The sequence below is a fragment of the Hyla sarda genome, chromosome 5 (genome assembly GCF_029499605.1).
Source record: "Hyla sarda isolate aHylSar1 chromosome 5, aHylSar1.hap1, whole genome shotgun sequence".
NCBI lineage: Eukaryota > Metazoa > Chordata > Amphibia > Anura > Hylidae > Hyla > Hyla sarda.
In genome coordinates, this window is record NC_079193.1 from 333,069,582 (window position 1) to 333,097,153 (window position 27,572).

At 42.3% G+C, this 27,572-nt stretch overlaps 1 protein-coding gene across 1 annotated transcript in view; it reads right to left on the bottom strand.

Moving 5' to 3' along the window:
- SDC2 (syndecan 2) overlaps window positions 1-26,647 on the bottom strand; it is a 114,270-nt gene extending 87,623 nt beyond the window's left edge. The window contains exon 1 of the mRNA XM_056522431.1: window positions 26,220-26,647. Within this exon, the coding sequence (XP_056378406.1) occupies window positions 26,220-26,279 (60 nt within the window). The 5' untranslated portion in view covers window positions 26,280-26,647. The remainder of the gene's footprint in view (window positions 1-26,219) is intronic.
- Window positions 26,648-27,572: the final 925 nt, after the last annotated feature.

Below are 27,572 nucleotides of genomic sequence, written 5' to 3' on the forward strand. Positions count from 1 at the left end.
GACATGGTTGTGTGTAAGAGGACTTTTGCTAGATGAACCAATAGCATATATATATATGAATAAAGAACAGTTTACACAGTTATTTACAGATTGTTAAATATGTGAATGAACCAGATGAGGACTCGGAAATGGGAAGAGGTTATTTTAATGGTAAAATTACATCTTTGGTACCTGCAGGCACAAACGACATACAAAATGACTGCAATCGCGGCACGTTATAACTAACTGCCAGACAAAGCACAAAATATACCAGCCACATTGGTGATAAATGAACAGTCCTGAGCAACATATTAACTTCATAATGAATATAACATCTCAGGGAAAGACCGGGGTAGAAATCAAGTTACAGTATACGAAATACAATACAGTGCTCCCTCAATATTAATTGGTTCCAGGACGACCATTGTATGTTGAGACCAGAACTCTATGGAAACCTGGTAATTGTCATCCAAAAATAGGAAAAAGTGAGGATTAAAAGAAAAATAAGTAGATAACTAATATAGATAAAGCAAATCCTTACATATAAAAATAAGAAAGATCTGCTGGGAGCTGTAAATCACTGGCTATGTCAGTGTTTCCCAACTAGGGTGCCTCCAGCTGTTGCAAAACTACAACTCCCAGCATGCCCGGACAGCCGTAGGCTGTCCGGGCATGATGGGAGTTGTAGTTTTGCAACAGCTGGATGCACCCTAGTTGGGAAACACTGGTCTATGTAGAGGACAGGAGCTTCTTCAGGGTCCTATACAGTACACACAATGTCCTAAAAAGTAACATGGAGCCGCCCTCACCTGGTGTCCAAAGGAGCAGCTAACCCTGGTACAGGTAAAGTGTACAGAACATGTAATACCTCCCTGTACTGTAGGGGGCGCTACCAGACATCAGTCAGTGCATACACTTCAGTAATACAAGTGTTTTACCAGTGAATGCCCATTCTGATTGGTCGGTTCTTCCGGCCATTGACAGGTTATGCAGATCTAAACTGTCCGTACATTGTATGTTGAGTCTGGTTTCAACTTACAATGGTCCAGAAAAGATCATTGTGTGTTGAAACTATTGTATGTTGAGGCCATTGTAAGTTGAGGGAGCACTGTATAAGTACTATGATAGTGTAGGATAGTGAACGCATTGCATTTCTGATGACCAGTATCAACATGTAAGGTGAATCCTTCGGTACTAGGATTGATTGGACATGCTCCGTCACCACTGACAGCAATGCTCTGAGCAAATTTCCGCCAAATGAACCAACACGAAATTCTCGGCTAAAGAAATTCCTGCAGTGTGCACAGTACAGCAGAATCCCATAGAAATGGGAGGCTGCTGCACAGGAATTTTTCTCAGAAATTCAGTAGTGTGAAAGTGCACATAGGAAGGTCTTTCCTGCCACAAGTCCCTCGCATTACAGCAGTAAAACCTGTACGATACATTTTGCTGTAAGGTCACAAGAGAAATAAACCCCCCCCCCCCCCCCCCCCCCTACATTGAAAGGAGTAAAAAGGTAGAGAGCAAAAACTTCCACAGCACCACATTTTTCCAGCAAAAGAGCAAGCGTTATTACCAAATACAGCTCTCGACGGAAATTTACAGCAGAAATATTTAAACAAAATTTCTGTAACCACATTGCAAAACCATGGCAAATTGTGTTGATAATGCAGTACCGTATATACTAGAGTATAAGCCGAGTTTTTCAGCACGATTTTTCGTGATGAAATCACTCCTCTCGGCATATATTCGAGTGAACTCTCCGCCCTCAGTGGTCTTCAACCTGCGGACCTCCAGAAGTTTCAAAACTACAACTCCCAGCATGCCCGGGCATGCTGGGAGTTGTGGTTTTGAAACCTCTGGAGGTCCGCAGGTTGAAGACCACTGTTCAGACATTGATAAGCTATGATGATGAAGTGGGTGTGTGGGATGATGACAAGCGGTAATGATGAAGGGGGGGATGATGACAGGCGGTAATGATGAAGGGGGGGGATGATGACAGGCGGTAATGATGAAGGGGGGGGATGATGACAGGCGGTAATGATGAAGGGAGGGGATGATGACAGGCGGTAATGATGAAGGGAGGGGATGATGACAGGCGGTAATGATGAAGGGAGGGGATGATGACAGGCGGTAATGATGAAGGGAGGGGATGATGACAGGCGGTAATGATGAAGGGAGGGGATGATGACAGGCGGTAATGATGAAGGGAGGGGATGATGACAGGCGGTAATGATGAAGGGAGGGGATGATGACAGGCGGTAATGATGAAGGGAGGGGATGATGACAGGCGGTAATGATGAAGGGGGGGTGATGACAGGCGGTAATGATGAAGGGGGGGTGATGACAGGCGGTAATGATGAAGGGGGGGTGATGACAGGCGGTAATGATGAAGGGGGGGATGATGACAGGCGGTAATGATGAAGGGGGGATGGTGACAGGCGGTAATGATGAAGGGGGGGGATGATGACAGGTGGTAATGATGAAGGGGGGGATGATGACAGGCGGTAATGATGAAGGGGGGGGATGATGACAGGCGGTAATGATGAAGGGGGGGATGATGACAGGCGGTAATGATGAAGGGGGGGATGATGACAGGCGGTAATGATGAAGGGGGGATGATGACAGGCGGCAATGATGAAGGGGGGGATGATGACAGGCGGTGATGATGAAGGGGGGGATGATGATGAGGGTGTCAATGACGGGGGTCTGGATGATGACAGGGGGGGTGATGGTGTATTTCCCACCGTAGGCTTATAGTCGAGTCAATAACTTTTCCTGGGTATTTGGGGTGAAATTAGGGGCCTCGGCTTATATTTGGGTTGGCTTATACTCAAGTATATACGGTATTTGCCCTGAGGGGAAAAAAAGACAGAAAAACCAAGCAAAACACACATACATAGTAAAGGACACAGTCTATATATTCATAGCTGGTTGATAATCTGTCAATAACCCATTAATTTTTTACATTTTAAAACAGCTGATTTGAAAACTTGCACATTTGTGTAGTTTTTGCTTGCATTGTGGCTGTCTCTCAGCTTAAAGGGGTTATCAAGGATTGAAAAACATAGCCACTTTCCAAAATATGTCCCATTCCTGTGCTTAGTTTTTAAGTGGTATTACAACGCCGCTCCATTAGTGCTAATAAAAACAGAGCTGTAATACCACACACTAACTGGGGAAAATACTGGCGCTGTTTATGAAATACTGGCGCTGTTTGAACGTGTTCATCCTTTCTGCAGACACAGAAATCTGAATTTCTGTGCCGGAAACAGCTGGCACAGAAATTCTGCCATGTGGACAGCGCAACAGAATCTCATTGAATTCAATGGGACTCCAGAATTGGAATTCGGAAATTCTGACATGTGAACATGGCCTTGGCGATAACAGCAGGGATGAAGCTACACACAGCAGTTAAAAAAAAAAAACACAGATAAATGTATCTTATCTCTCTTTGAGTAGTAGCTAAATAGAAGGAAATTTTTTATAAAGACTATTTAGAAAGTCTCTTTTTTGCATTCAGGAAACAAAGAATTAAAAAATAAATGTAAAAAAAAAAAAAAAACCTCAGTGCAAAGAGGACCATAATTACAAAAAAATGCTGTCCCTGCAGCTATTGCCTGTATGTGTCTATGAGGAGTCCAAATACAGGAAGTGAGGACAGGACAAGCAGGGATCTGTGCAGTTTCCTGGATTGTCAATCATCTTGATGTGTGAGCCAGGAGCGTGTCATAGAGCCTCAGTGTACAGAGTCCTGCTTGTCCTAAGTACACAGAGTCCTGCTTGTCCACCCATAATTCCTGTATTTGGACTCACAAACAATAGCTGTAGGGACAAAAATATTAAAAAAAATTACCAATGTATATTATCAATATGCATAAAATGGTATTATCAACATTATATAAAAAGTTTTTGCTGATGACAAATCTGAGGATTATTTTTTTTTATGTAAAAGGCAAAATACAACACACACAAAACAAGTCTGCTGTCAGGATCCTACAGCCAAACAATCAAATAATCAACATATAATTAATATAACCCAAGTTACCAAGAACAATAAAAGCTACAATTCAGCACCTAGGTGAGAAGCTCAGCAGAGACATAGCATGAATAACAACAGTGATTATCCCATCAGCAAACATAAAACAGAGGATCTAATATTTATACCAGTAAAGCCGAGATCACCGCCGCCGCCGCAACCATTGCGCTCACACATAATAAAACTTTAATTAGCAACATTCTGCCTTTTGCTGGAAATAAACCTTTACTTGCTGCCAATATCCAAATTAGAATTTTAATTTCCAACTCAATAAAAACATTTATAAAAAAAAAAAAAAAAAAAAAAAAAAAAAAGGCAAATCTTAAAAATGAATTGATAATATGCTCCTCTTTAGCAGCTTTCTGAGAACGTACAGTTTCCAACCAGGTGTCGGCGGCGGCAAAAAAGGGGTCAAAAGGTACTATAGTATTATGGTCACACCTGAGTTAATGCAGCAAGTCACCTTTAATACCCCTCCATACATTATGCGGCACTGATAGCAGGAGGGTGGGGAGTGGCTTTAACTTTTGCTTGAGAGGTCCCCTGATGACACCACATTGTGGCAGAAACGCGTTGGGTCTATGCTGATAGCATTAGTTTGCAATATTTTTTGATAAATCCACATTGTTATGTGGTAATCCTTTCACACTCATTATTGTTTGGTGCTGGATTTATTCATGAGCACTTTTTGGTTGCTCTGGTGGCTTTTAAAGCATATTCATTAAAAAGTTAAAGTCTTATGGAGTTCCCTCCAATCAGCACAAGTTTTTGTTGTTGATAATCTTTTAGTTTGATATTCTGGAAATTATTAGGCCACATGCAGGCCGTCTAAACAAATATATGCATTCTCTCTAAATGGGGAGTGGCTTTGCCAGTATAATAGAAAAGGCATTTTTCCCCATTTAAAAATCTTAATCCTTACAGTACTTATCAGCTGCTGTATGCTCCAGAGGATTTTGTATATATTTTTTCTGTCTGACCACAGTGATCTCTGCTGACACCTCTGTCCGTATCAGGAACTGTCCAGAGCATGAGAGGTTTACTATGGGCAGTTTCTGACACGGACAGATGAGGCAGCAGAGAGCACTGTGGTCAGACTGAAGAGAATTACACAACTTCCTCTGGAGTATACAGCAGCTGATAAGTACTGGAAGGATTAAGATTTTTAAATAGAGGTAATTTACAAATCTACATAACTTTCTGGCACCAGTTGATTTGAAAAAAATAAAAAAAAATAGGTTTTCTACCAGAGTACCCGCTGGTAACACATTCCCAAGTGGATATTTATGTATAACGAGTAATGGATTGTTTTTATTTTTTATTTAATGTATTTTATTTTGGGTACCATTTACAGATTGACAAAACCCATAGAAATGCAGCAGTTGGGTGTGCAGACGGACAAAATTTTTTCTGCTTTTCTGGCCGTCAGTTTGTAGAAAATATGTCACACAGCTGATCATACACCACTCTCAGAGAGCTTCTTAAATAGAGGCGTCTTGTCCACTGAGAATGTGTTTACAGGCCAGAAGTTTGCAGGATTGTTTATCGGAGCGGACCTCATTCATCATTACTAACGTTTCTTTTCAAAATCCTTTGTGAAGGCGCTAAAATAATAAACGGCTCCGACCTATCTACAGAGTGGTTTAAATAAATAAGAAACATAGAATACAACACATGGACCTCATAATAACAAAGACGCTAAAGTGTCTAAGCAAAAAAAAAAAAACATCAAAATTGGTCAATTCAGATGGATGTAATTTTGAGTCAATGACTGAACCATATATTTTTTGGGGGGCAGGGCTGGGTTCAGACATTCATTGTGGAGTCCACTAAATTCCTGTGTCATGCTCCACCCCTTCAGGCTTTGTATTATCTCGCCTATAAGAAATTGTTGTTTTTACCCGGGGAAGAACATATCAAGGGAAAGCCAGAGTTTTATATGATCGAAATATTGAAGTTAATGGTTGCAAAGTTGAGATTTCTGAACACTATTCTTGTCCACATAACCCAACAATTCAAATTTTTTATTTTTTTTATTATTTTTTTTAAATAAGGCATCAATCATGAAGTACCGCCATCACAGGTCAAATTATCAGGTACATGACCAACTATTGTCTCCATTTCCCCATGTGTAAAAGGCACTTGTCAGAATTAGGGATGAGCGAATCAAATCTGACAAATCCGAATTTGTTACGAATTTTAGGAAAAATTCGATTTGCAACTAATGCGAATATCTCCGCGATTTGTTCACACGAATCGCTTCATTAAACTCCATTGAGTGTGGTCCAGGCTCCAGGGCATCTAAAATGAAGGATCCACATGGTAGGACATAGGGCAAGGAATCTTGGGATGGCAGAAACAAGGGTTGGCTGGATGACCCTGAATCACATGCAGCAGCCAGTCACCCCTGTGATGTCACAGCCCTATATAATCGGCAGCCATCTTGCGGCCAGTCACTTCAGCCTTTTATTGCAGAGAGAGAGAGCGCAAGAGAGAGAGAGCGTGTTGCACAGAAAAGCATTTTTACAGCAGTGATTCCCCTCAGCATTCTATTGCAGAGAGGTACAGAGAGCAGGGTGTGTTGCACAGAAAAGCTCTTTCCTGTGACTGCTGCTGCCACCTCCAGGCTGTCTCATTCTGCCACCATATGTTCTCCTCGTGCTGATGCCACCTCCAATATGGTGGCAGAAGGAGACAGCCTGGAGGTGGCATCAGCACGAGGAGAACATATGGTGGCAGAATGAGAGCCTGGAGGTGGCAGCAGCAGGAGTCCAGAAAGTGACCTGGTAACAGAGTAATGTGGTGGGTGGCAATACCAGTACCCAGTGACGAAGGTGGGTGAAAAAAGTAGAACTTTGGCATCAGATGTGTGGCATCAGGCAGGTGGCAGGATCAGAATAGTAGCTGAGGCAGATAGGCAAAAGAAAACAGTCTCTTTTGTAAAAGTTCTCCTCATGCTGAGGCCAGCTCAAAGCTGTCTCATACTGCCACCATATGTTCACCTCATGCTGCTGCCACCTCCAGGCTGTGTCATTCAGCCACTATATGGTCTCCTTATGCTGCCTATGGGTCCTGCCATAAAGCAAATCACTAAATGCTGTTACGAACAGATTAGGAAAGATGGATAATAATGCAAAAATAATAGAAGAAAAAAAGGGATTACATAAAAAAATAAAAATTTAAAACATCAGAGAACATATTTCCAGATCTGGCTCTAATTAGAAAAAAAAAAATGTAGGCGACACATTCCCTTTAAAAAGGTACCTGTCATGGTGATCCTGTGGCAGGAGGGATAGGTGTAAACTGGCCGGCATGCTCGTAGCCTGAGACTTGGCCCGGCATGACTTTGCATTTTGACTCATAATTGCATCATGCCGGGCCAAGTCTCTGGCTACGAGAATGCCGTTCAGTTTACACATCTCCCGCCCGCCACAGGATTACTATGACAGGTACCTTTTAAGTAAATGCAACAGAGCTGCACAATTAAAAGGGGTATTCCAGGAAAAAAATATTATTATTATTATTATTTTTTTAAATCAACTGGTGTCACCAAGTTGAACAGATTTGTAAATTACTTCTATTAAAAAATCCTAATCCTTTCAATAATTATCAGCTGCTGAAATTGAGCTGTTGTTTTCTGTCTGGCAACAGTGCTCACTGCTGACATCTCTGCCTGTCTCGGGAACTGAAGAATAGGTTTGCTATGGGGATTTGCTTCTAAACTGGGCGGTTCCCGAGACACGTGTCATCAGAGAGCACTTAGACAGAAAAGAACAACTCAACTTCAGCAGCTCATAAGTACTGAAAGGATTAAGATTTTTTAATAGAAGTAATTTACAAATCTGTTAAAACTTTCTGGAGCCAGCTGATATAAAAAAAAAAATGTTTTTCCTGGATAACCCCTTTAATATTATTCATAATAAATAATAATAATAATATTTTTTTATTTATAAATTCCTATGAACAACTGCGATGCTGTTTTTTTTTTTTTTTTTTTGGAAAACAGCAGTAATTTTTTTTATCCAATCTCATACTTCCCCCTTAAAATTTAAAAGAATGCCGCCGCCACCCCCAGGACAAAACAAATAGACCTTCATTTTACTGGGATCTCTGAACCCTGGGAAGCCACAAATATGTAAAAATATTTTGTTCACCGATGAGAGAAGGAGGGAGGGAGGGGGAAGGGGAAGGAAAAAGTTCCAAAACATCTAGATGATCTAAATTGAGGCAATAGCTTCTCATAAACAGCCCCTATGCCCTGCAGGAATTTTGGCTCTATCCATCATGGCTTTATTGTAAGCTGGAATTTACCACCTCCCATCACAGCCAGACACCTAAGAAAATAAGACTCCGCTTTTACTGGACTCATCCTTCGACTTCCACAAAGCTGTAGGGCCACCCCTCCCCAGTGAGATCATTGACATCTGGATCACATGAAGACCTGGAGGATGAGGGAACCTTTGAAGCAGCGGAGGACAAAACAGGGAAACTGACTGACAAGTAATCATAGGGTAAGTCTCTAGGATAAAAGCCGTGTGAACCTGACTTAAAAGTAATTGTTAGGTGCAAAACAATGAATAACTTTACACCGGCCGGTGCTCTTCACGTGGACTCACCGAGCTAAGTGTAAACCACAAATATTTTATAAACACTGGAGGAGATTCTCGAAGAATTAAAGTGCAAAAAAAACAAAAAAAAACAAAAAACTTTTTGGGTGTGAAAAGTATTGGACCACATTTTCAAAGAGCTTTGTGCCGCAGTTTACACGGTTCATGTCAGTTTTGTAGAAGTGGGCGTGTCCACGTATACATGATATTTATAAAGGGGCAAGAGTCCAGTTTAGACTTTTTGATAGACAAGAAAATGGTTGTAGTTTTATTGCATTTTTTTTTTGGGGGGGGGGGGGGGGGAGGTGTCAAGTAATTTAAAAAAAAAAAAAAAAAAGAAGAATAAAGAAATTATTGAAAAATGTAAAAAAAAAATTATATATATATATATATATATATATATATATATATATATCTATATTTTATTTTATTTTTCTTGGTCACTGCACTTGTACTCACATTTAGGCTCAGCTGTTTTTAATTTATACAGTTATCGCTTGTCTGGGCACTAGTAGCCATGGAATACAGTGACCCCCCCGACCTACGATGGCCCCAACATACGATCATTTCAACATACGATGGCCTCTCAGCATACGATGCTTTTGTATGGTGGGGCCATCGCATAAACGGCTATCCGGCAGCGCAGATTGCTTCAGCTGCCATCGGATAGCCGTTTACGGTGCCCCGTGAGCTCCGGTGATGATCACTTACCTGTCCTCGGGGCTCCGGCGCGTCCTCTTCGGGATCCCCTGCATCGTCGGCGCTCTCCATCGTAGTCATCACGTCACTGCGCACGCCGTCCCGTCATCCAATAGGAGCGGCGTGCGTAGCGACGTGATGGCGGCGACGGAGAGCGAGGATGCCGGGGAAGCAGAGGCCTTGCCGGAGCGGCGGGGACACCCCAGGGACGTGGCGACAGCGACGAAGGGCGACATCCAGGGCAGCGGTGACGGTCCGGAGCGGCGGGAACACGTGAGTATAACCTACAATACCAGTGGTCTTCAACCTGCGGACCTCCAGATGTTGCAAAACTACAACTCCCAGCAAAAATCTGCCAATTTGCCGATTTTTGCGCCAAACTCTGAAATTCGGCGCAAAAAAAAAAAACAATATGGCTGCAAAAAAAAAAAAAATTGGGTTCAGAAATGAATTTTCACATATTTTCAAAGCAGCACAACAGAAAAAAATAATTAAGTCTGAATAATAATCGCTGGAACAGAAATTACAGTAGTTTTTGAGGATCTCCTCCCACTATGTTTGAGGATCTTTTAGGGTCCGTTCCCACCTGGCGTATACGCAGCGCATTTCACGTTGCGCAAAATTTGTGGCAGCAGCGGGAAATACGCTGCGTATTCCTCGCTCACTATACACACAGGGCTTTCCGGCGGCAGCTCTGTGTGTGCAGTGGGTTTTGTAGGCGGGGCCGTGTGTCGGCGTGTCTGTGACGCGTGGCTCCGCCTCCAAAACTCACTGCACACATAGGGCTGCCGCCGGAAAGCCCTGTGTGTATAATGAGGGAGCAATACGCAGTGTATTTCCCGCTGCTGCCACAAATTTTGCGCAGCGTGAAGTATGCTGCGTATACGCCAGGTGGAACACACCCAAAGAGACCCCAAACAATAAACAGATCTCTGTCAACCATCTGCAATCTGTAGGAGGACTCGGCAGCAGGTGTTTAAATTGCCTACAGCACCTCCACAGGGGAAAAGAAGAATTACATGGTTTGTGTTGAAATCACTAGAAATAAAGTTGCAGCAGAAACAGGTATATAAAAGAAAATAAATATACTTTATAATCTTTCACACTGTAATATTGGTTTGTTGCCTATTAATAAAAAATTATCTGTGTGTGAAGTCATACGCTCTCCTGGTAATGTGAGAAATACTGCGCCATTGCTTCATATTACACAGATAAAGCATCAAACCACATAGAACAGTAAGAAAAGTGTCAAAACCAGGATTGATCTCTTTATATCTGTATAAAGCATTTGGCTGTCCGGGTGTGGTTAGAAACACTGGTTCAAGACCTAGATCTCAACATGGTGGACCTCCAGCTGTTGCAAAACTACAACTCCCAGCATGCCCGAACAGCCGATGGCTGTTCGGGCATGGTGGGAGTTGTAGTTTTGCCACAGCTGGAGGCACACTGGTTGGGAAACACTGGTCTAGAGGCAACAAGAGCTGTTGTGGTTCTGTAGTGTGGAACTGTGTGCACTCGCTGTGTGGCCAAATAGTGTTCCGTATGGACCAAAATATTCTTCCCTACAAAGCAATGTTTCTAGCGGACAATAGGTTCATAACATGGCATCCTGTGGAACATAGCCCCGTTTTGAGTTCATAGGCACATGGAGATACAGTAAAAACCCATAGAAGTTTTATTTTTATTTTATTATATAATTTAAAAAAAATTATATGTATAAATTTATAAAAAAAAATTTACACACATACAAATTTTGTATCTAAAATGTATCCACACAATATAAATTTTATATACAAAATTGTATGTGTAAAATTTATATACGGTATATACACTAATATATATATATATATATATGTAAATTTTATATACAAAACTGTATGCATGCGTGTAAAATGTATATATACTTTTTTTTATAAATATATGTGATAAAAAATATATAATTTTTCCTATTAGAGTCAGAAAAATCTCTCCGCTATTTTGTTCGCTAAGCAGCGTCCCAAATACGTGACCTATCACCAGACCTGTCCTTTGTGGAGATACAATGCAGTTACCTCACCTGACTAGCTGGCAGTACTTTCAGTCCCACTACAAAGGAGCATTTAAAGCCTTTAAATATACATTTTTCTTATTCTTCCTACTGCGGTATAAGAAGTGGCTGTGATGGGAATCTGGTTAGTGGCCAAGTTCTCCGTCTGGAATGATACCGCTCTGGTACTGAAGAGCCAAGTATGGGACATAAAGGCTAAATACTGATCTCCATGATCATTGCTTCATTACTGTTACACAACAATCTACAGATCATGCAAACTGTCTGAGGCAATGTTGACCGAGAAGACCCGCTATACTAATCTGGCCTGGACTGCTGGACTGCAACTGAACAGATGTCAAAGCCCTGTATTTAACAAGCTGGAACCACTCGGAATAATGCGAGCTTTGTTTTGCATGCAGCAGAACTATTAAAATTGTAGTCATTTTTTTTGTGAATTTTTTACCCCTAGACAAAACACCTTTTAGATGTAACATTTAGTGTCATCCTTTATAAAATAAAAATATTATAACTAATAATAATAATAATTAATAATATATACATACACACACACACAGTACAGCATTGAAAACATTTACTTATTATTTTCCTAACAGATCCCTTATTTTGCCACCATTTGTGATACAACCCTAAGCAAAACTTATGGAATCACCTTGTATCTGCATTTAAATTTAGAATTGCAAAATTGCAAATGTAAAAAATAAAAAATAAATATGCAAAATTTTCTGCAATTAAAGGGGTTATCCAGGAAAAAAAAAACATTTATATATTTTGACTTAAAATGTAGAAAACAAAGACAGGCGGGGAAGGCAAAAACATAGAACTTTAAAAAGGCAAACTTCCCTGGGCTGAGATCTGCACTACAGGACATAGACTGGGGGGAGGTGTTCTCAAATACTGATACAGAAGGTAAATGGGACATCTTTAAATCAACTCTAAATAACTATACATCTAAATATATACCAAAGGGGAACAAATATAAACGATTAAAACTAAATCCTACATGGCTGACACATGATGTTAAAAGAGCAATAAACAACAAAAAAATAGCCTTCAAAAAATACAAATCTGATGGGTCAGAGATAACATTTAAACAGTACAAGGAGCTTAATAAAATCTGTAAAAATGTAATAAAAACAGCAAAAATTCAAAACGAGAGACAGGTGGCCAAAGAAAGCAAAACTAATCCTAAATATTTTTTTAGATATATAAATGCAAAAAAACCAAAGGACAGAGCATGTAGGACCCCTTAATAATGATAATGGGGAGGTTGTCACAGGCGATCAAGAGAAGGCGGAGCTACTGAATGGGTTCTTTAGTTCTCTATACACTATGGAAGAAGGAGCTGACATTGGCCAGGTCAGTGCTGGTAACACATCATGTAATGTACTGAACTGGCTTAATGTAGAGATGGTACAAGGTAAGTTAAATGATATAAATGTAAGCAAATCTCCAGGGCCGGATGGACTACACCCAAGAGTTCTTAGAGAGGTAAGTTCAGTAATATCTGTACCCCTGTTCATGATATTTAGAGATTCTCTGGTGTCTGGTATTGTGCCAAGGGACTGGCGCAAGGCGAATGTGGTGCCAATCTTCAAAAAGGGCTCTAGGTCTTCCCCAGGAAACTATAGACCGGTAAGTTTAACGTGCATTGTGGGTAAATTGTTTGAAGGACTTATAAGGGATTACATACAGGAATACATAGGGGATAATTGTATTATAAGTGATAGCCAGCATGGGTTTACTAAGGATAGAAGTTGTCAAACCAATCTAATTTGCTTTTATGAAGAGGTGAGTAGAAGCCTTGACAGAGGAATGGCTGTGGATATAGTGCTTCTGGATTTTGCTAAAGCATTTGATACTGTCCCTCATAGACGTCTGACAGGTAAGTTAAGGTCTTTGGGTTTGGAAATTTTAGTTTGTAACTGGATTGAACACTGGCTCATGGATCGTACCCAGAGAGTGGTGGTCAATGATTCGTACTCTGATTGGTCCCCGGTTATTAGTGGTGTACCACAAGGTTCAGTACTGGGCCCGCTGCTGTTTAATTTATTTATCAATGATATAGAGGATGGTATTAACAGCTCTGTTTCTATCTTTGCAGATGACACCAAGCTTTGTAGCACGGTACAGTCTATAGAGGATGTGTATAGGTTACAAGATGACTTCGATAGACTAAGTGTCTGGGCATCCACTTGGCAAATGAGGTTCAATGTGAATAAATGTAAAGTTATGCATCTGGGTACTAATAACCTGCATGCATCGTATGTCTTAGGGGGGATTAAACTGGCAGAGTCACTGGTGAGAAGGATCTGGGTGTACTTGTAGATCACAGACAACAGAATAGCATGCAATGTCAGGCTGCTGCTTCCAAAGCCGGCAGGATATTGTCATGTATCAAAAGAGGCATGGACTCAAGGGACAGGGACATAATACTCCCCCTTTATAAATCATTGGTACGGCCTCACCTGGAATATGCTGTTCAGTTTTGGGCACCTGTCCATAAAAGGTACACTGCGGAGTTGGAAAGGGTGCAGAGACGCGCGACTAAACTAATATGGGGAATGGAACATCTTAGCTATGAGGAGCGATTAAAGGAGTTACAATTGTTTAGTCTTGAGAAGAGACGTTTAAGGGGGGATATGATAAACGTATATAAGTATATTAATGGCCCATACAAAAAATATGGAGAAAAACTGTTCCAGGTTAAACCCCCCCAAAGGACGAGGGGGCACTCCCTCCGTCTGGAGAAGAAAAAGTTTAGTCTCAAGGGGCGACACGCCTTCTTTACCGTGAGGACTGTGAATTTATGGAACAGTCTACCTCAGGAACTGGTCACAGCAGGAACAATTAACAGCTTTAAAACAGGATTAGATACATTCCTGGAACAAAATAAGATTAATGCTTATGAAGAAATATAAAATCTCATCCCTTCCCTAATATCATGCCACACCCCTACCCCTTAATTCCCTGGTTGAACTTGATGGACATATGTCTTTTTTCGACCGTACTAACTATGTAACTATGTAACTGACTCAACTGACTCCAGGAAGTTAAACAGATTTGTAAATTACTTCTATTAAAATATCTTAATCCTTTCAGTACTTATGAGCTGCTGAAGTCAAGTTGCTCTTTTCTGTCTAAGTGCTCTCTGATGACACGAGTCTCGGGAGCTGTCCAGAGTAGAAGCGAATTCCCATGGCAAACCTATGTTTTTTTCCTGGAATACCCCTTTAAATAGAACATTGGAGCTGTGGAGCTTAGACGAAACAAGGGCCCAACAAGTTGGTTGTGAGGTGAAACAATGGAAAGGCTGTCCGGGCATGCTGGGAGTTGTAGTTTTGCAACAGCTGGGGGCACTCTGCTTGGGAAGCACTGGTCTATGTAGAGTACAGGAGCTTCTTCGGGGTCCTGAACAGTACACACAGGGGGAGATTTATCAAAACCTGTACAGAGGAAAACTTGCCCAGTTGCCCATAGCAACCAATCAGCTTGCTTCTTTAATTTTTATGAAGGCCTGTGAAAAATGAAAGAAGAAATCTGATTGGTTGCTATGGGCAACTCGCCAAGTTTTCCTCTGCACAGGTTTTGATAAATCTCCCCCACAGTGTCCTAAAAAAGTGACATGGAGCCGCCCTCACCTGGTGTCCAAAGGAGCAGCTAACCCTGGCACAGGTAAAGAGTACAGAACATGTAATACCTCCCTATACTGTAGGAGTTGCTACCAGGCAGTGCATACACTTCAGTAATACAGGTAAAGAGTAGTAAAGAACATGTAATACCTCCCTGTACTGTAGGAGTTGCTACCAGACACCAGTCAGTGCATGCACTTCAGTAATACAGGTAAAGAGTACAGAACATGTAATACCTCCCTGTACTGTAGGGGGCACTACCAGACACCAGTCAGTGCATACACTTCAGCAATACAGGTAAAGAGTAGTAAAGAACATGTAATACCTCCCTGTACTGTAGGAGTTGCTACCAGACACCAGTCAGTGCATGCACTTCAGTAATACAGGTAAAGAGTACAGAACATGTAATACCTCCCTGTACTGTAGGGGGCACTACCAGACACCAGGCAGTGCATACACTTCAGTAATACAGGAGTTTTACCAGTGAATGCCCATTCTGTTTCACAGATCTGGACTGTCCGTACATTGTATGTTGAGTCTGGTTTCAACTTACAATGGTCCAGAAAAGACCATTGTATGTTGAAACTATTGTATATTGAGGCCATTGTAAGTTGAGGGATCACTGTACTAGATAAAGCCCATGGACAAAGATGAAAGATCCGAAAGACCAATTCAATGCCCATGTATGTGTCCCTTGTAAATGAGTACAGTGATCACCGGTAGAGCACAGTCACACAGTGCAGCAGAGAGCATACATACATACATGCATGCATACACGGATTAAATTAATCATACCTTACAATTTATATGGTTAGTAAACAATAGTGACCCAGCTTCATACTATAAACCCACAAGCATCAAAACTCCTAGATGACACAATAGGAATTCTTATAGCAATAGGGGCCAGGAGAGCAGATGTTTTTGTTCAGGAATCTCATTTTCCCTCAATTGCTTCCAGAACTTTTGTCAACAGAAAATAAATAAAATTGCCAATGGGATCACAGAACAGGGTATGACACCTCCCCCACCCTTCTTGCTATGGAATGTGCAAATCTTTTCTATTTTCAATCTTTAAAAAAAAAATTAGCTAATCCAACAAGACCAGCACTCTCCAGTGATGTAAAATACTGCTTCTCTGTTCATGTTTAATTAAAATCCATCGTACAAGATAAACAAGCACACAGCAATAGGAGAAATTTTAAGAAAAAAAAAAGTCACGTTTCGAGCTGTTCTTGCTCTTATTCATGGTAAGCTCCATGAGCAAGAGACTGAATGTTTCAAAACACATTGTTGTATTTTTTCTGTTATTCCCTGTTATTCCTGGTTTAGGTGCCTGACACATCACACTGTGCTCAGATAAATTGGGCCGCAGCAAGGTCCTGCCCCGGCCGGTGATAGGCCCAGACACCAGGACAAGGGCCAGGGCCATTACAGAGCACTGCCGCTCAGCCTATCATTGGCTGAGGTGGGACATCGCTATGGCCGGCAATTACCGGTAGCTGAGTACAGTGTGATGTATTGGCACCAAAAACCGAAGATGATCAGGGACAGAGAACACGATTCTAGTGGCACCGGGGAACGACTGAAGGAAAGTTAATGGAAATCTGCAGTATAACACTTGTCCCCTATCTGCAGGATCTCCTGTACGCAGCCAACACGCCCTCTCCATGTATCTCTATGGGAGAGGTGGAGATGCTGCGTTCGTGCCTCCCCGCCTCTCCCATAGAGCTGTGAGGTGGACGACACGCGCATTAGTCGCGCACAGCCCAGGGAGATCGCGGGAGGTCCCAGCAGGTCCTGTGGATAGGGGATAAGTGTCTTACACTGCAGTACTCCTTTAAAAAGATTTTTCATGGCAGCAGCCCGGGCAGAATAAGAAATGAAAACATTTTGCCGGAGTTCTCCTTCAATTCAACACGAACAAACAATCAGCATTTTACTGGTCTTGTTTTACTACTGCAATGTTTCCCCAACCAAGGTGCCTCCAGCTATGGCAAAACTACAACTCCCAAGACTCCTGGACAGCCTTTGGCTGGCAAAGGCATGCTGGGAGTTGTAGTATTGCAACAGCTTGATGCACCCTGATTGGGCAGCACTGCAAAAACACATGTTGGGGCTCCTCTCCTTTGCCATCCAGCATGTTTGTCTCAGGTAATAAGTGACATGTTTGCATAGTGTGTTATGGGAACCGTTCTACTATACATAGATACAGAATACGATCTATGTATAGTATATACGATTGCCCAGTGATAGGGTTATGTATCCATGGTAACATTGATATTGATGTAATATACAACTGTTCACGCATGTGGTAAGCGAGTTATATATACTGGGGTAGGAGTATTATTTATACTAATAATTAACATCTTGTTGCTGGGGTACAGTCATCTCTATTTAACCTGCCTGATTATTTATTGCTGCAAAATAGTAAATTCTCATACAATTCAGAGTTTTTTTTTTTTAAACCAGCATAGAACAGGTATGGATTCCGAACATTGTGGGTTGTATAATATATTAGGGATCGACCAATATCGATTACTTAGGGCCGATACCAATAATCTGTGACCTTTCAGGCCGATAACTTTTATACCGGAATATCGGTAGAAGTTATCAGCCATTTCTTCCCACCCCGCCCCCGCAGAAGCCGCTGCAGATCAATGATTTAAAGCGGGCGCTTTAAATCAATGAACTGCAGCGGCTTTTGCGGGGCCATAGGCCGCTGCCACCACCCGCTTCTCTCCCCCTGCCTGTCCTGGGGTCCTCCCTAGTCCAACCACCACTGCCACTGCCCCATTGCCTCCCCCATGCCCGGTTTTATAATTACCTGTTCCCGGGGCCTAGGGTCTGTGCTACTTCTGGCTCCAGCGGCGTCCTGAGCCGTCACTGTGCGCACTGGCTGTGATGTCGGGTTGAGGACGTCACTCGTCATTGCAGCGCACAGCAATAGCGCAGGACGCTGCAGGAGCCAGAAATAGCGCGGACCCCGGGAACAGGTAATTATAAAACTGGGGATGGGGAGGCATTATCGGCAAGGTAATTGCCGATACCGATAATGTCCAAAATCGTGAATATCGGCCAAACCGATAATCGGTCGATGCCATATTTTATTATAATATATATATATATATATATATATATATATATATATATATACATACACATATACACACACACACACACCAGTGGTCTTCAAACTGTGGACCTCCAGATGTTGCAAAACTACATCTCCCAGCATACCCAGACAGCCGTTGGCTGTCTGGGCATGCTGAGAGTTGTAGTTTTACCACAACTGGGGGAGGGGGGTACACAGTTTGGAGAACTAGGGCCTATAGGATACACATTTATTATACGTGACATATAAAATCCAATTTCGAGCTAAGAGTCCAGCATTGACAGTCCATGAGGAATGGTTGGCCTAGAACTGCTAACACTGGGATACAATGTGACACTAGAGTTACAGATAACTTCATTAAATAGACTGTCAGCATTAGAGATGAGTGAACTTACAGTAAATTCGATTAGTCACGAACTTCTCAGCTCGGCAGTTGATGACTTATCCTGCATAAATGAGTTCAGCTTTCAGGTGCTCCCGTGGGCTGGAAAAGGTGGATACAGTCCTAGGAGACTCTTTCCTAGGACTGTATCCACCTTTTCCAGCCCACCGGAGCACCTGAAAGCTGAACTAATTTATGCAGGATAAGTCAGCAACCGCCAAGCCGAGAAGTTCGTGACGAATCGAATTTACTGTAAGTTCGTTCATCTCTAGTCAGCACCAAGAGCACTATAGACCACCTGTTTCTTTGTCTCAATTAAATTCCATAAAAAGGAAAAGCGAAGGAAAGGCCAAAAGAGACTACATCTGGTCTTCACCTCTCCCAAAGGCCTGGCCTGAAGGCCATCACAGCCCTTTTCCTTCTAACTACATACAGATGTTTCAGCACCTATAAAAGAACTTCTGCTGTCAGAACGTTCCTGTAAAGCCATGTACACAAGGTGGAATATTTGAGAACAGCCGGCCCTGGCAGAACATGCCGGCGTTAGGACCGCTCGGAAATTCTGATGCAGCCCCCTCCCATGGTTTTCAATGGGACTCAGCTGCACTCTGTACACTGCGCAATTTCAAACATTCTTTCGGCAGAATACACTCGGAAATGCATTGCCATCAAAAGAGTTGGTGCCAGGATTCAACGTATTTAAAAGGGGTATGCCAGGATCTTTTTTTATCTGACTATGCTACATGGTCTGTAAAGTTAGTGTAGTTCATAATATAGTGTCTGTGCCTGTGTGTGACGGTGGTCTCGCAATTCTTAGATTTTCGACCCAATATTTATTTTTAAACAGCATACAAAATTACTCAGGTCTTGAGTTTTCCCAAGTTGCAGTGCATCGAGACCTGACAGCACTAGTCAGGTGATGATTAAGAGCCCGTCTGCTTCAATGGGACGAGCGACCGCTAAGTGGGAGAGAGATAATTAAATGCACAGAGAGATCGTTTTGCAACAGCTGGAGGCACCCTAGTTAGAAAACACTGGTCTTTTGAATGGAATGCAACTAATTTGTGTTTCAATGGGTGGGGTGGCTGATGTGTGGGAGGGAGGAAAGTGACCTTAAACTTACAAGCATTTAACTCTGGGATGTGTAGTTTCTTCAGAGCACAGATCCTTCCTAAGCATGTTCATTACTGTCTGGCAGGTAAGTACTAAAATCATCTTATGGCGGATAACCCCTTTAAAAAAATCACTTGCAGAAAACCGGCAGCAGATCATGCCCTTCCATTGGAAGTCCACAAACCATGGCACCCATGTCTTCCTCCCAGCCCTTGGCATGGCCAGGCTCACTACTGGGCCAGTGAGGGTTAAAGAACAACCTAAGGCAGTGTTTCCCAACCAGGGTGCCTCCAGCTGTTGCAAAATTACAAAATGTGGAAACACTGACCTAAGGCCTGGCTCATTACATGCTGCATTCCAAATCAGATTGGGTTCAGCAAGTCTATTATGATATATTTTTATTAAGTAAATAAATGAATAAAGGCTCCTAGATTTGCCTGGGCCTGCAGTACAATGCCCATATTGGTGGCTAGGCAACAGGAAAAAAAAGAAAAACACTGACCTACACAGTATGGACACAATCCAGATATGAAATAAAAGTGATAATTCTGTGATCTCCTATGATACACCCAGGTGAATAAGGTCTAAAAATACACAGTGGAACTGCATTAAAAGTGTAACAATAGTAGGGATCGACCGATTATCGGTATGGCTGATATTATCGGCCGATAATCACGATTTTGGGCATTATCGGTTTCGGCAATTACCTTGCCGATAAGCCAATAATGCCCCACCCCCCGCACTTCCCCCAACGCACCCCCCCCTAACATGCCGCAACGCACCGCGACCGCCCCCCCCCCCCCCCCGAACCGCCCTGGCCCTATTGCCTCCCCCATCCCCCGTTTTATAATTACCTGTTCCCGGGGCCCACGCTACTTCTTGCTAGTGCTGCGTCCTGCGTTACACTGTGCGCAATGACGAGTGACGTGACGTGCGCGATGTGACGTCACCGTCAGTGCGCACAGTGACAGCTCAGGAGGACGCCACCGGAGCCAGATGTAGAGTGGACCCCGGGAACAGGTAATTATAAAACCGGGGATGGGGGAGGCAATGGGGCCGGGGCGGTCGCGGTGCGGGGGGGGGGGGGGGGGGGGGCTTTCGCGGTGCGGCGGTGGAGCGGTGGCCACTGCAGTGCATTGATTTAAAGCGCCCGCTTTAAATCAATGATCTGCAGCGGTGTCGCGGGGGGATAAATAGCCGATAACTTATACTGGAATATCGGTATAAGTTATGGGCTATGGGCCCTAACCTCCACCGATTATCGGTATCGGCCCTAAAAAAAAAAAAAACGGTTATCGGTCGATTATCGGTCGATCCCTAAACAATAGTCAGTTTCAATTTGCTTCATGCATAGTACAGTATAAGCTTGCGGTGATACTCTCTACAGCAGTATTTCCCAACCAGGGTTCCTCCAGCTGTTGCAAGACAACAACTCCCAGCATGCCTGGACAGCCAGAGGCACACTGGCTGGGAAACACTGCTCTACAGTCTGGGTCAGTGGTCTCCAGTGACCTCCAGATGTTGAAAAAAATCACAACTCCCAGCATGCTGCCAATTGCAGTTTTGTAACAGCTGGAGGCACACTGGTTGGGAAACCCTGACCTAGGCAGTACAGAAGCCATCAAACAATCACACAGGACTGAGCTTTTGCCCATTGCACTGCATTGTATGGGTTAACACAGTAGATTGGTAGAATCAGGCACCAACTGGTTCATCTCTTGCTTCCAGTTTAACGTCAACCCATAGTGCAGTATTTCACAACCAGTGTGCCTCCAGCTGTTGCAAAACTACAGCTCCCAGCATGCCCGGACAGCCAACGGCTGTCCGGGCATGCTGGGAGTTGTAATTTTGCAACAGCTGGAGGTCCACAATTTGGAGACCTAGGTCTTGGACCTAAGTGCATGATCATAGCATTGCGTGTCGGAGCATGCTGGGAGTTGTAGTTTTGCAACAGCTGGAGCTCCACAGTTTGGAGACCTAGGTTTTGGATCTAAGTGCAAGATCTCCTGGGAGTTGTAGTTTTGCAAAGGCTGGAGGTAGTCAGTTTGGAGACCTAGGTCTTGAACCTAAGTGCATGATCATAGCATTAGCTGTCCGAGTATGCTGGGTGTTGTAGTTTTGCAACAGCTGGAGGCACCCGGCCACAGTGATACAACATAAAGAAAATACAGCTTGCAGTCATATTGATCCATACAGTATGTGATACAAAGAAATTACATTGGGAGAGAGTTACAGATGCCAACCTATGCACAATGCTGCAGAAAGTGTAGTAGTACAGTCAGTATTGTCTAAAACCTAATAGAGATACATCCAGGATCCACAACGATCAGATATACTCAGTATTACAACAGGGGGAAAAAAAAAACAAAAAAAAAATAACTAGTCTGGTCCATAAATACTTTCATCCAGAGCAGCAGTTTTTTTTGGCGCGTTTCACAAGCTTTCTGCAGTCTAGACAGTATGCACTCCAGGGCAGGACCCTACAATCAACATTCATGGGAGATCTGTGCTTTTCTTTTCCTATAAACCCATGGGTTAAAAGAAAAAAAGAAAATATTCAGCTGAGATTTATGTCAGTCGGAAAATAATTGTCACAACTGCCCTGAAGCCTTGGATGACGTTCACTAAAAAGTAAAAAAAAAAATTTTAATAAATGCGCTAACAATCTAGGATACAATTGTAATCTCAGAATTGTTACGTGTTGCAGAATGTATTGGCATTATATGATATTGTCATCAAAACCAACCCAAAACATTAACAGAAGAAAAAAACAGGAGCAGATCCAATCCCCCCGCCCCTCCCTCTACTCTATATACTGGGACTCTCCAAACAAAGTTTTCAGAGGGCCCTGGTCTGCAGGCTCTGTCAACAAAAGGGGGGAATCTGGAGTGGATGAAGCTTCAGCAGGAAGTGGAGGAGGGGCGCTGGATATCATAAACACAGCTGAAGCACTGGGGGGGCTAATTCTTCAAGCCCTCAATTAATAACTTACTGAAACTTTAGCAGCCCCTAAAGTGCCCTCTACCCCCCCCCCCCCAATCTGAAGCCTTGAAACGCGAGTTTACAGGATCCATCATCATCTTAACCTAAAATCCTTAAATTATTAAGTCAAAATTTCAGCATTTTGTAACTAATTTAGTTTCAGGCACAATATATCCCCCAGACTGGGGTCAGTAAATGGATGATGGCGATTTTTGGTCTTGATACAGTAACGCCAGCAATAAACAACTTATTACCATGGATGCTGGGTATACTGTTTACACTGAACTAAACCAACAACTCTCTAGACCAGGGTCTTAAAGGGGTACTCCGGTGAAAACCTTTTTTCTTTTAAATCATCTGGTGGCAGAAAGTTAAACATATTTGTAAATTACTTCTACAAAAAAATCTTAATCCTTCCAGTACTTGTTACGTGTTGAATGCTACATAGGAAATTCCTTTCTTTTTGGAACACCGATGACATCACGAACACAGTGCTCTCTGCTGACATCTCTGTCCATTTTAGCAACCGTGCATAGCAGATGTATGCTAAGGGCAGCATGGTGGCTCAGTGGTTAGCACTGCTGCCTTGCAGTGCTGGGGGCTTGGGTTCAAATCCCACTGAGGGCAACAAAAAATAAAGCGTTATCATTATTATAATAATGTCCACAGAGAGAACTGTGCTCGTGATGTCATCAGAGAGCATTTCAAAAAGAAAAGAATTTCCTCTGTAGCATTCAGCAGCTAATAAGTACATGAAAGATTAAGATTTTTTAATAGAAGTAATTTACAAATATGTTTATCTTTCTGCCACCTGTTGATTTAAAAGAAAAAAAAAAAAAAAAAAGGTTTTCACCGGAGTACCCCTTTAAAGGACCCCCCCCCCCCCCCCCCCCCAATACAAAATAAGTTTCATTTAAGTTTACCCGAGGCTATGATCGTACACTGCATATTAAAAACATAGTGTGAGGACACTGGCTTGCCATGGGGTATACCCTCCCAAGGGAGTGGAGAACCTAGGCTACAGAGCAGTGTCCCCCAACCTATGGCTCTCCAGCTGGTGCAAAACTACAACTCCCAGCATGCTATTATCAAGCACTGTGCTGCACATTAAAAGCATAGTATGGGGACCCCGAATACATTTCCTCTAGGGGGGGTTGAGAACCTAGACTAGAGTGCAGCATTCCCCAACCACCTGCTCTCCAGCTGTTGCAAAAGCACAACTCCCAGCATGCGCGGACACCCAATGCTATGATTATGCACTGTGCTGCATTTACTTAGCATAGTATAAGGCAGTGGTCTTCAAACTATGGCCCTCCAGCTGTTGCAAAACTACAACTCCAAGCATGCCCGGGCATGCTGGGAGTTGTAGTTTTGCAACAGCTGGAGGGCCATAGTTTGAAGACCACTGGTATAAGGACACTTCTAATAGGGTATACTCCAGGGGGGTTGATCTCCTAAGCTCTTGAGTAGCATCCCCCAACCAGTGGCTAACCAACTGTTGCAAAACTACAACTCCCAGCATGCCTTGACACCCAATGCTATGAGCATGCATTGTGCTGCATAGTATGAGGACCCCTATTTGTAATGGGGTATCCCCCCTTAGGGGGGGATTGAGAACGACGGCTCTAGAGCAGCGTTCACCAATCTGTGGTTCTCCAGATGCCAGATGTTGTGAAACTACAATTCCCAGCATGCCCAATAAACTTTATACTGGTATAACAAATCACTTAGGAGGTGTGGGGGGGGCAGGGACATAATAGGAAAATCACGGTTTCCCACACTTCGTAAGCGATCCATAAACAAGTAGATGCGATTACAAGTCATTAGCCTTTAATATTTCCTTTTGGAAAACTCTGTATTTAGTAAACGAGACCTGAATTAGCCTAATTACAGCCATTGTTACTCGCCTGTCGCCCAGCCACTCTCATTGGCCATTAGGGATATGGTCATGGACATGGCGATTTTTCACAAATGACAACCATTACGACCCCAAAACGATCAGCAATGTTCTACCCTATGATTCCAATATGATCAGACGCGAGCAACCCAATACCCATAAATTATGATCTGATGCAAACAGGATAAAACATTGCTGTAGTAAGTGAAATCCTACAAAATTATTTGGATCAGAGGTGTCCTGGCAAATCAAATAATCCCAAATATATGACACGCAAGCAACCAAAACTCTTGCTATAGAATCCCAAATAGTCAGCAAATAAATCAGTTGTAGGCTCCTAAAACTAAAAGCAGCGTTTCCCACCCAGAGTGCCTCCAGCTGTTGCAAAACTACAACTCCCAGCATTTCAGGACAGCCAAAGGCACTCTTATTGGAAAAAAAAAAACTATAGGATCAAGGAAACACCAAATCAGGAAAATATATTGCCCACATTTTTAAACAAATGACATCATGTACCTGGCATTCTAATAAAATAATACATTTACTATAAGATACATCAACCTAGTGGTCATGGATCTCCAATATATAAAAGATGAAATATTTTATTTATATAAAAAAAATAATTATAATAATAATAATAATAATAATAATAAAAATCAATAAAAATATATATATAAAAAAACTAAAAATTGTTAAAGTGACACTAAGCTAAGACATTTATTGACTAGCAGTTGGTTTACAGTGCATGCTGCCTGTTAGGTTATGTTCACATACACAGTATTTCGGTCAGTATTTTTTTTTCTTTTTTTTTGGGGGGGGGGGGGGGGGGGGGGGGATGGAATTGACACATAGTTTTAGCTAAAAATTAAAACTGCAGTCCATGTAAACAGAGCCTTAAAGGGGTACTCTGGTGGAAATATAACTGGTGTCAGAAAGTTAAACAGACTTCTATTAAAAATGTTTTTTTAATCCTTCCAGTACTTATTAGTGGCTATATACTTCAGAGGAAAATTAATAATAATAATAAATAATATTATTATTATTATTTTTTATTTTTATTTCCTTTCTGTCTGACCACAGTGCTCTCTGCTGACACCTCTGTCCATGTCAGGAACTGTTGTGAGCAGGAGAAAATCCCCATAGCAAACCTATCCTGCTCTGGACAGTTCCTGACATGGACAGAGGTGTCAGCAGAGAGCACTGTGGTCAGACAGAAAAAAAAAAAAAGCTCCAAAAATTAAATAAAAAAATTAAATAAAAAAAGACTTTCCTCTATAGTATACAGCAGCTAATAAGTACTGGAAGGATTAAGATTTTTTAATTGAAGTAATTTACAAAATCTGTTATTAACTTTTTGGCACCAGTTGATTTAAAATAAATAAATAAATGTTTTCCACCTGAAAAAAAAAAATAATAAAAAAAAAATAAAGGAGTACCCCTTTAAACTGTCCATTACTTTGTATCCATGTTTATAAAAGAAACAAAGTGACCGTTAAAACAAATTGTTGCAAACTGCCAGCAGAAGTTTTATTTACAAATAGAAACTTCGTTAAAAATTAAACAAGCACATCAATCACAGCTAAGCACAAGTCTGCAACCTCTGCTCAGCAGGGGGAAACTACAACTCCCAGCATGCCCTGACAGCCGCAGGCTGTCAGGGCATGCTGGGAGTTGTAGTTTCCCCCAGCAAGTACTCGTTTCGCAGAATATATCAGCACTGAAAAACTCACCGTCTCCCCAGACACCAGGGCCAGCAAGGCAAAGCTTAATAGTATCCACATATTCCTCATGATTTTTTGTTTCCCCCAGTAAGGCTGTGTGGGTGACACCAAGTTGTGCAGATCTCTCTCTTTCTCTCACTTGTTGCTATAGGAATCCCCAGCAGACAGAGCAATGTCTGGCTCCACACTTGTTTACGTCCAGGATCCGACCTTTTTTTTGTACACCGCTACTGCTGCTGTTGGAGCTAGAGCTGTGCAGGACTAGTATAAATGTTCTTATGTCACACTTCTCCAGCTCTTTCTCCTGGTGTGTTCTGCTGCTGAATGAGGCTCCAGCTCTGTGTGCTCCTCTCCCCCTTCAGGCTGAGGACTAGTCTGTTCCTCCCTCCAACCTCCTCAGCAAATATGTAGAGCTGGAGAAGTGCGACTCCTAGTTAAAACCCAGGAGAATGTGCACAACACTGTAGGATTGGCAGCCAGGGCAGAGGTAGTGCAGGAAGTGACTTTCCTACTCATACTACTCCCTCCATGATCCTCCCCCTCCTCCTCCCATTACACTTACTACAATCCACATTTCCTCACCTTTTTCTTGTTGCAATTTCACATTCCAAATGCAATAGACAGGGATGTGGTACAATAGGAGATGCACAATAGACAGAGCACAAGTATACTGCATAATAGGAAGCCTAATAAATGTGCAACTGAAAATCTGTCTCAGAAAATCTGGTCTGGATGAGGGGGGGGGGGGGGGTCTCTTCTGAAGAGGGGTTCACTGTTCACTAGATTTTTTTTTCTTTTTGTTTTGTATACCAGTGTTTTCCCACCAGCCTCCAGCTGTTGCAAAAACTACAACTTCCAGCAAGCATGGACAGCCAAAGCCAAAATACAATAAATATTGAACCAGATAACCCTGTGTTTCCCCAAATAATGTACCTCCAGCTGTTGCAAAACTACAACTCCCAGCAAGCCTGGACAGCCAAAGCCAAAATACAATAAATATTGAACCGGATAAACCCAGTGTTTCCAAAATAATGTACCTCCAGCTGTTGCAAAACTACAACTCCCAGCAACCTGGACATCCAAAGCCAAAAATACAATTAAATATTGAACCGGATAACCCAGTGTTTCCCAAATAATGTACCAACAGCTTTTGGAAAACTACAACTCCCAGAAATCCTGGACAGCCAAAGCCAAAATACAATAGATATTGAACTGGATAACCCAGTGTTTCCCAAATAATGTGCCTCCAGCTTTTGCAAATCTACAACTTTCCAGCGAGCCTGGGACAGCCAAAGCCAAAATACAATAAATATTGAACCAGATAACCCAATGTTTCCCAAATAAGTGTACCTCTAGCTTTTG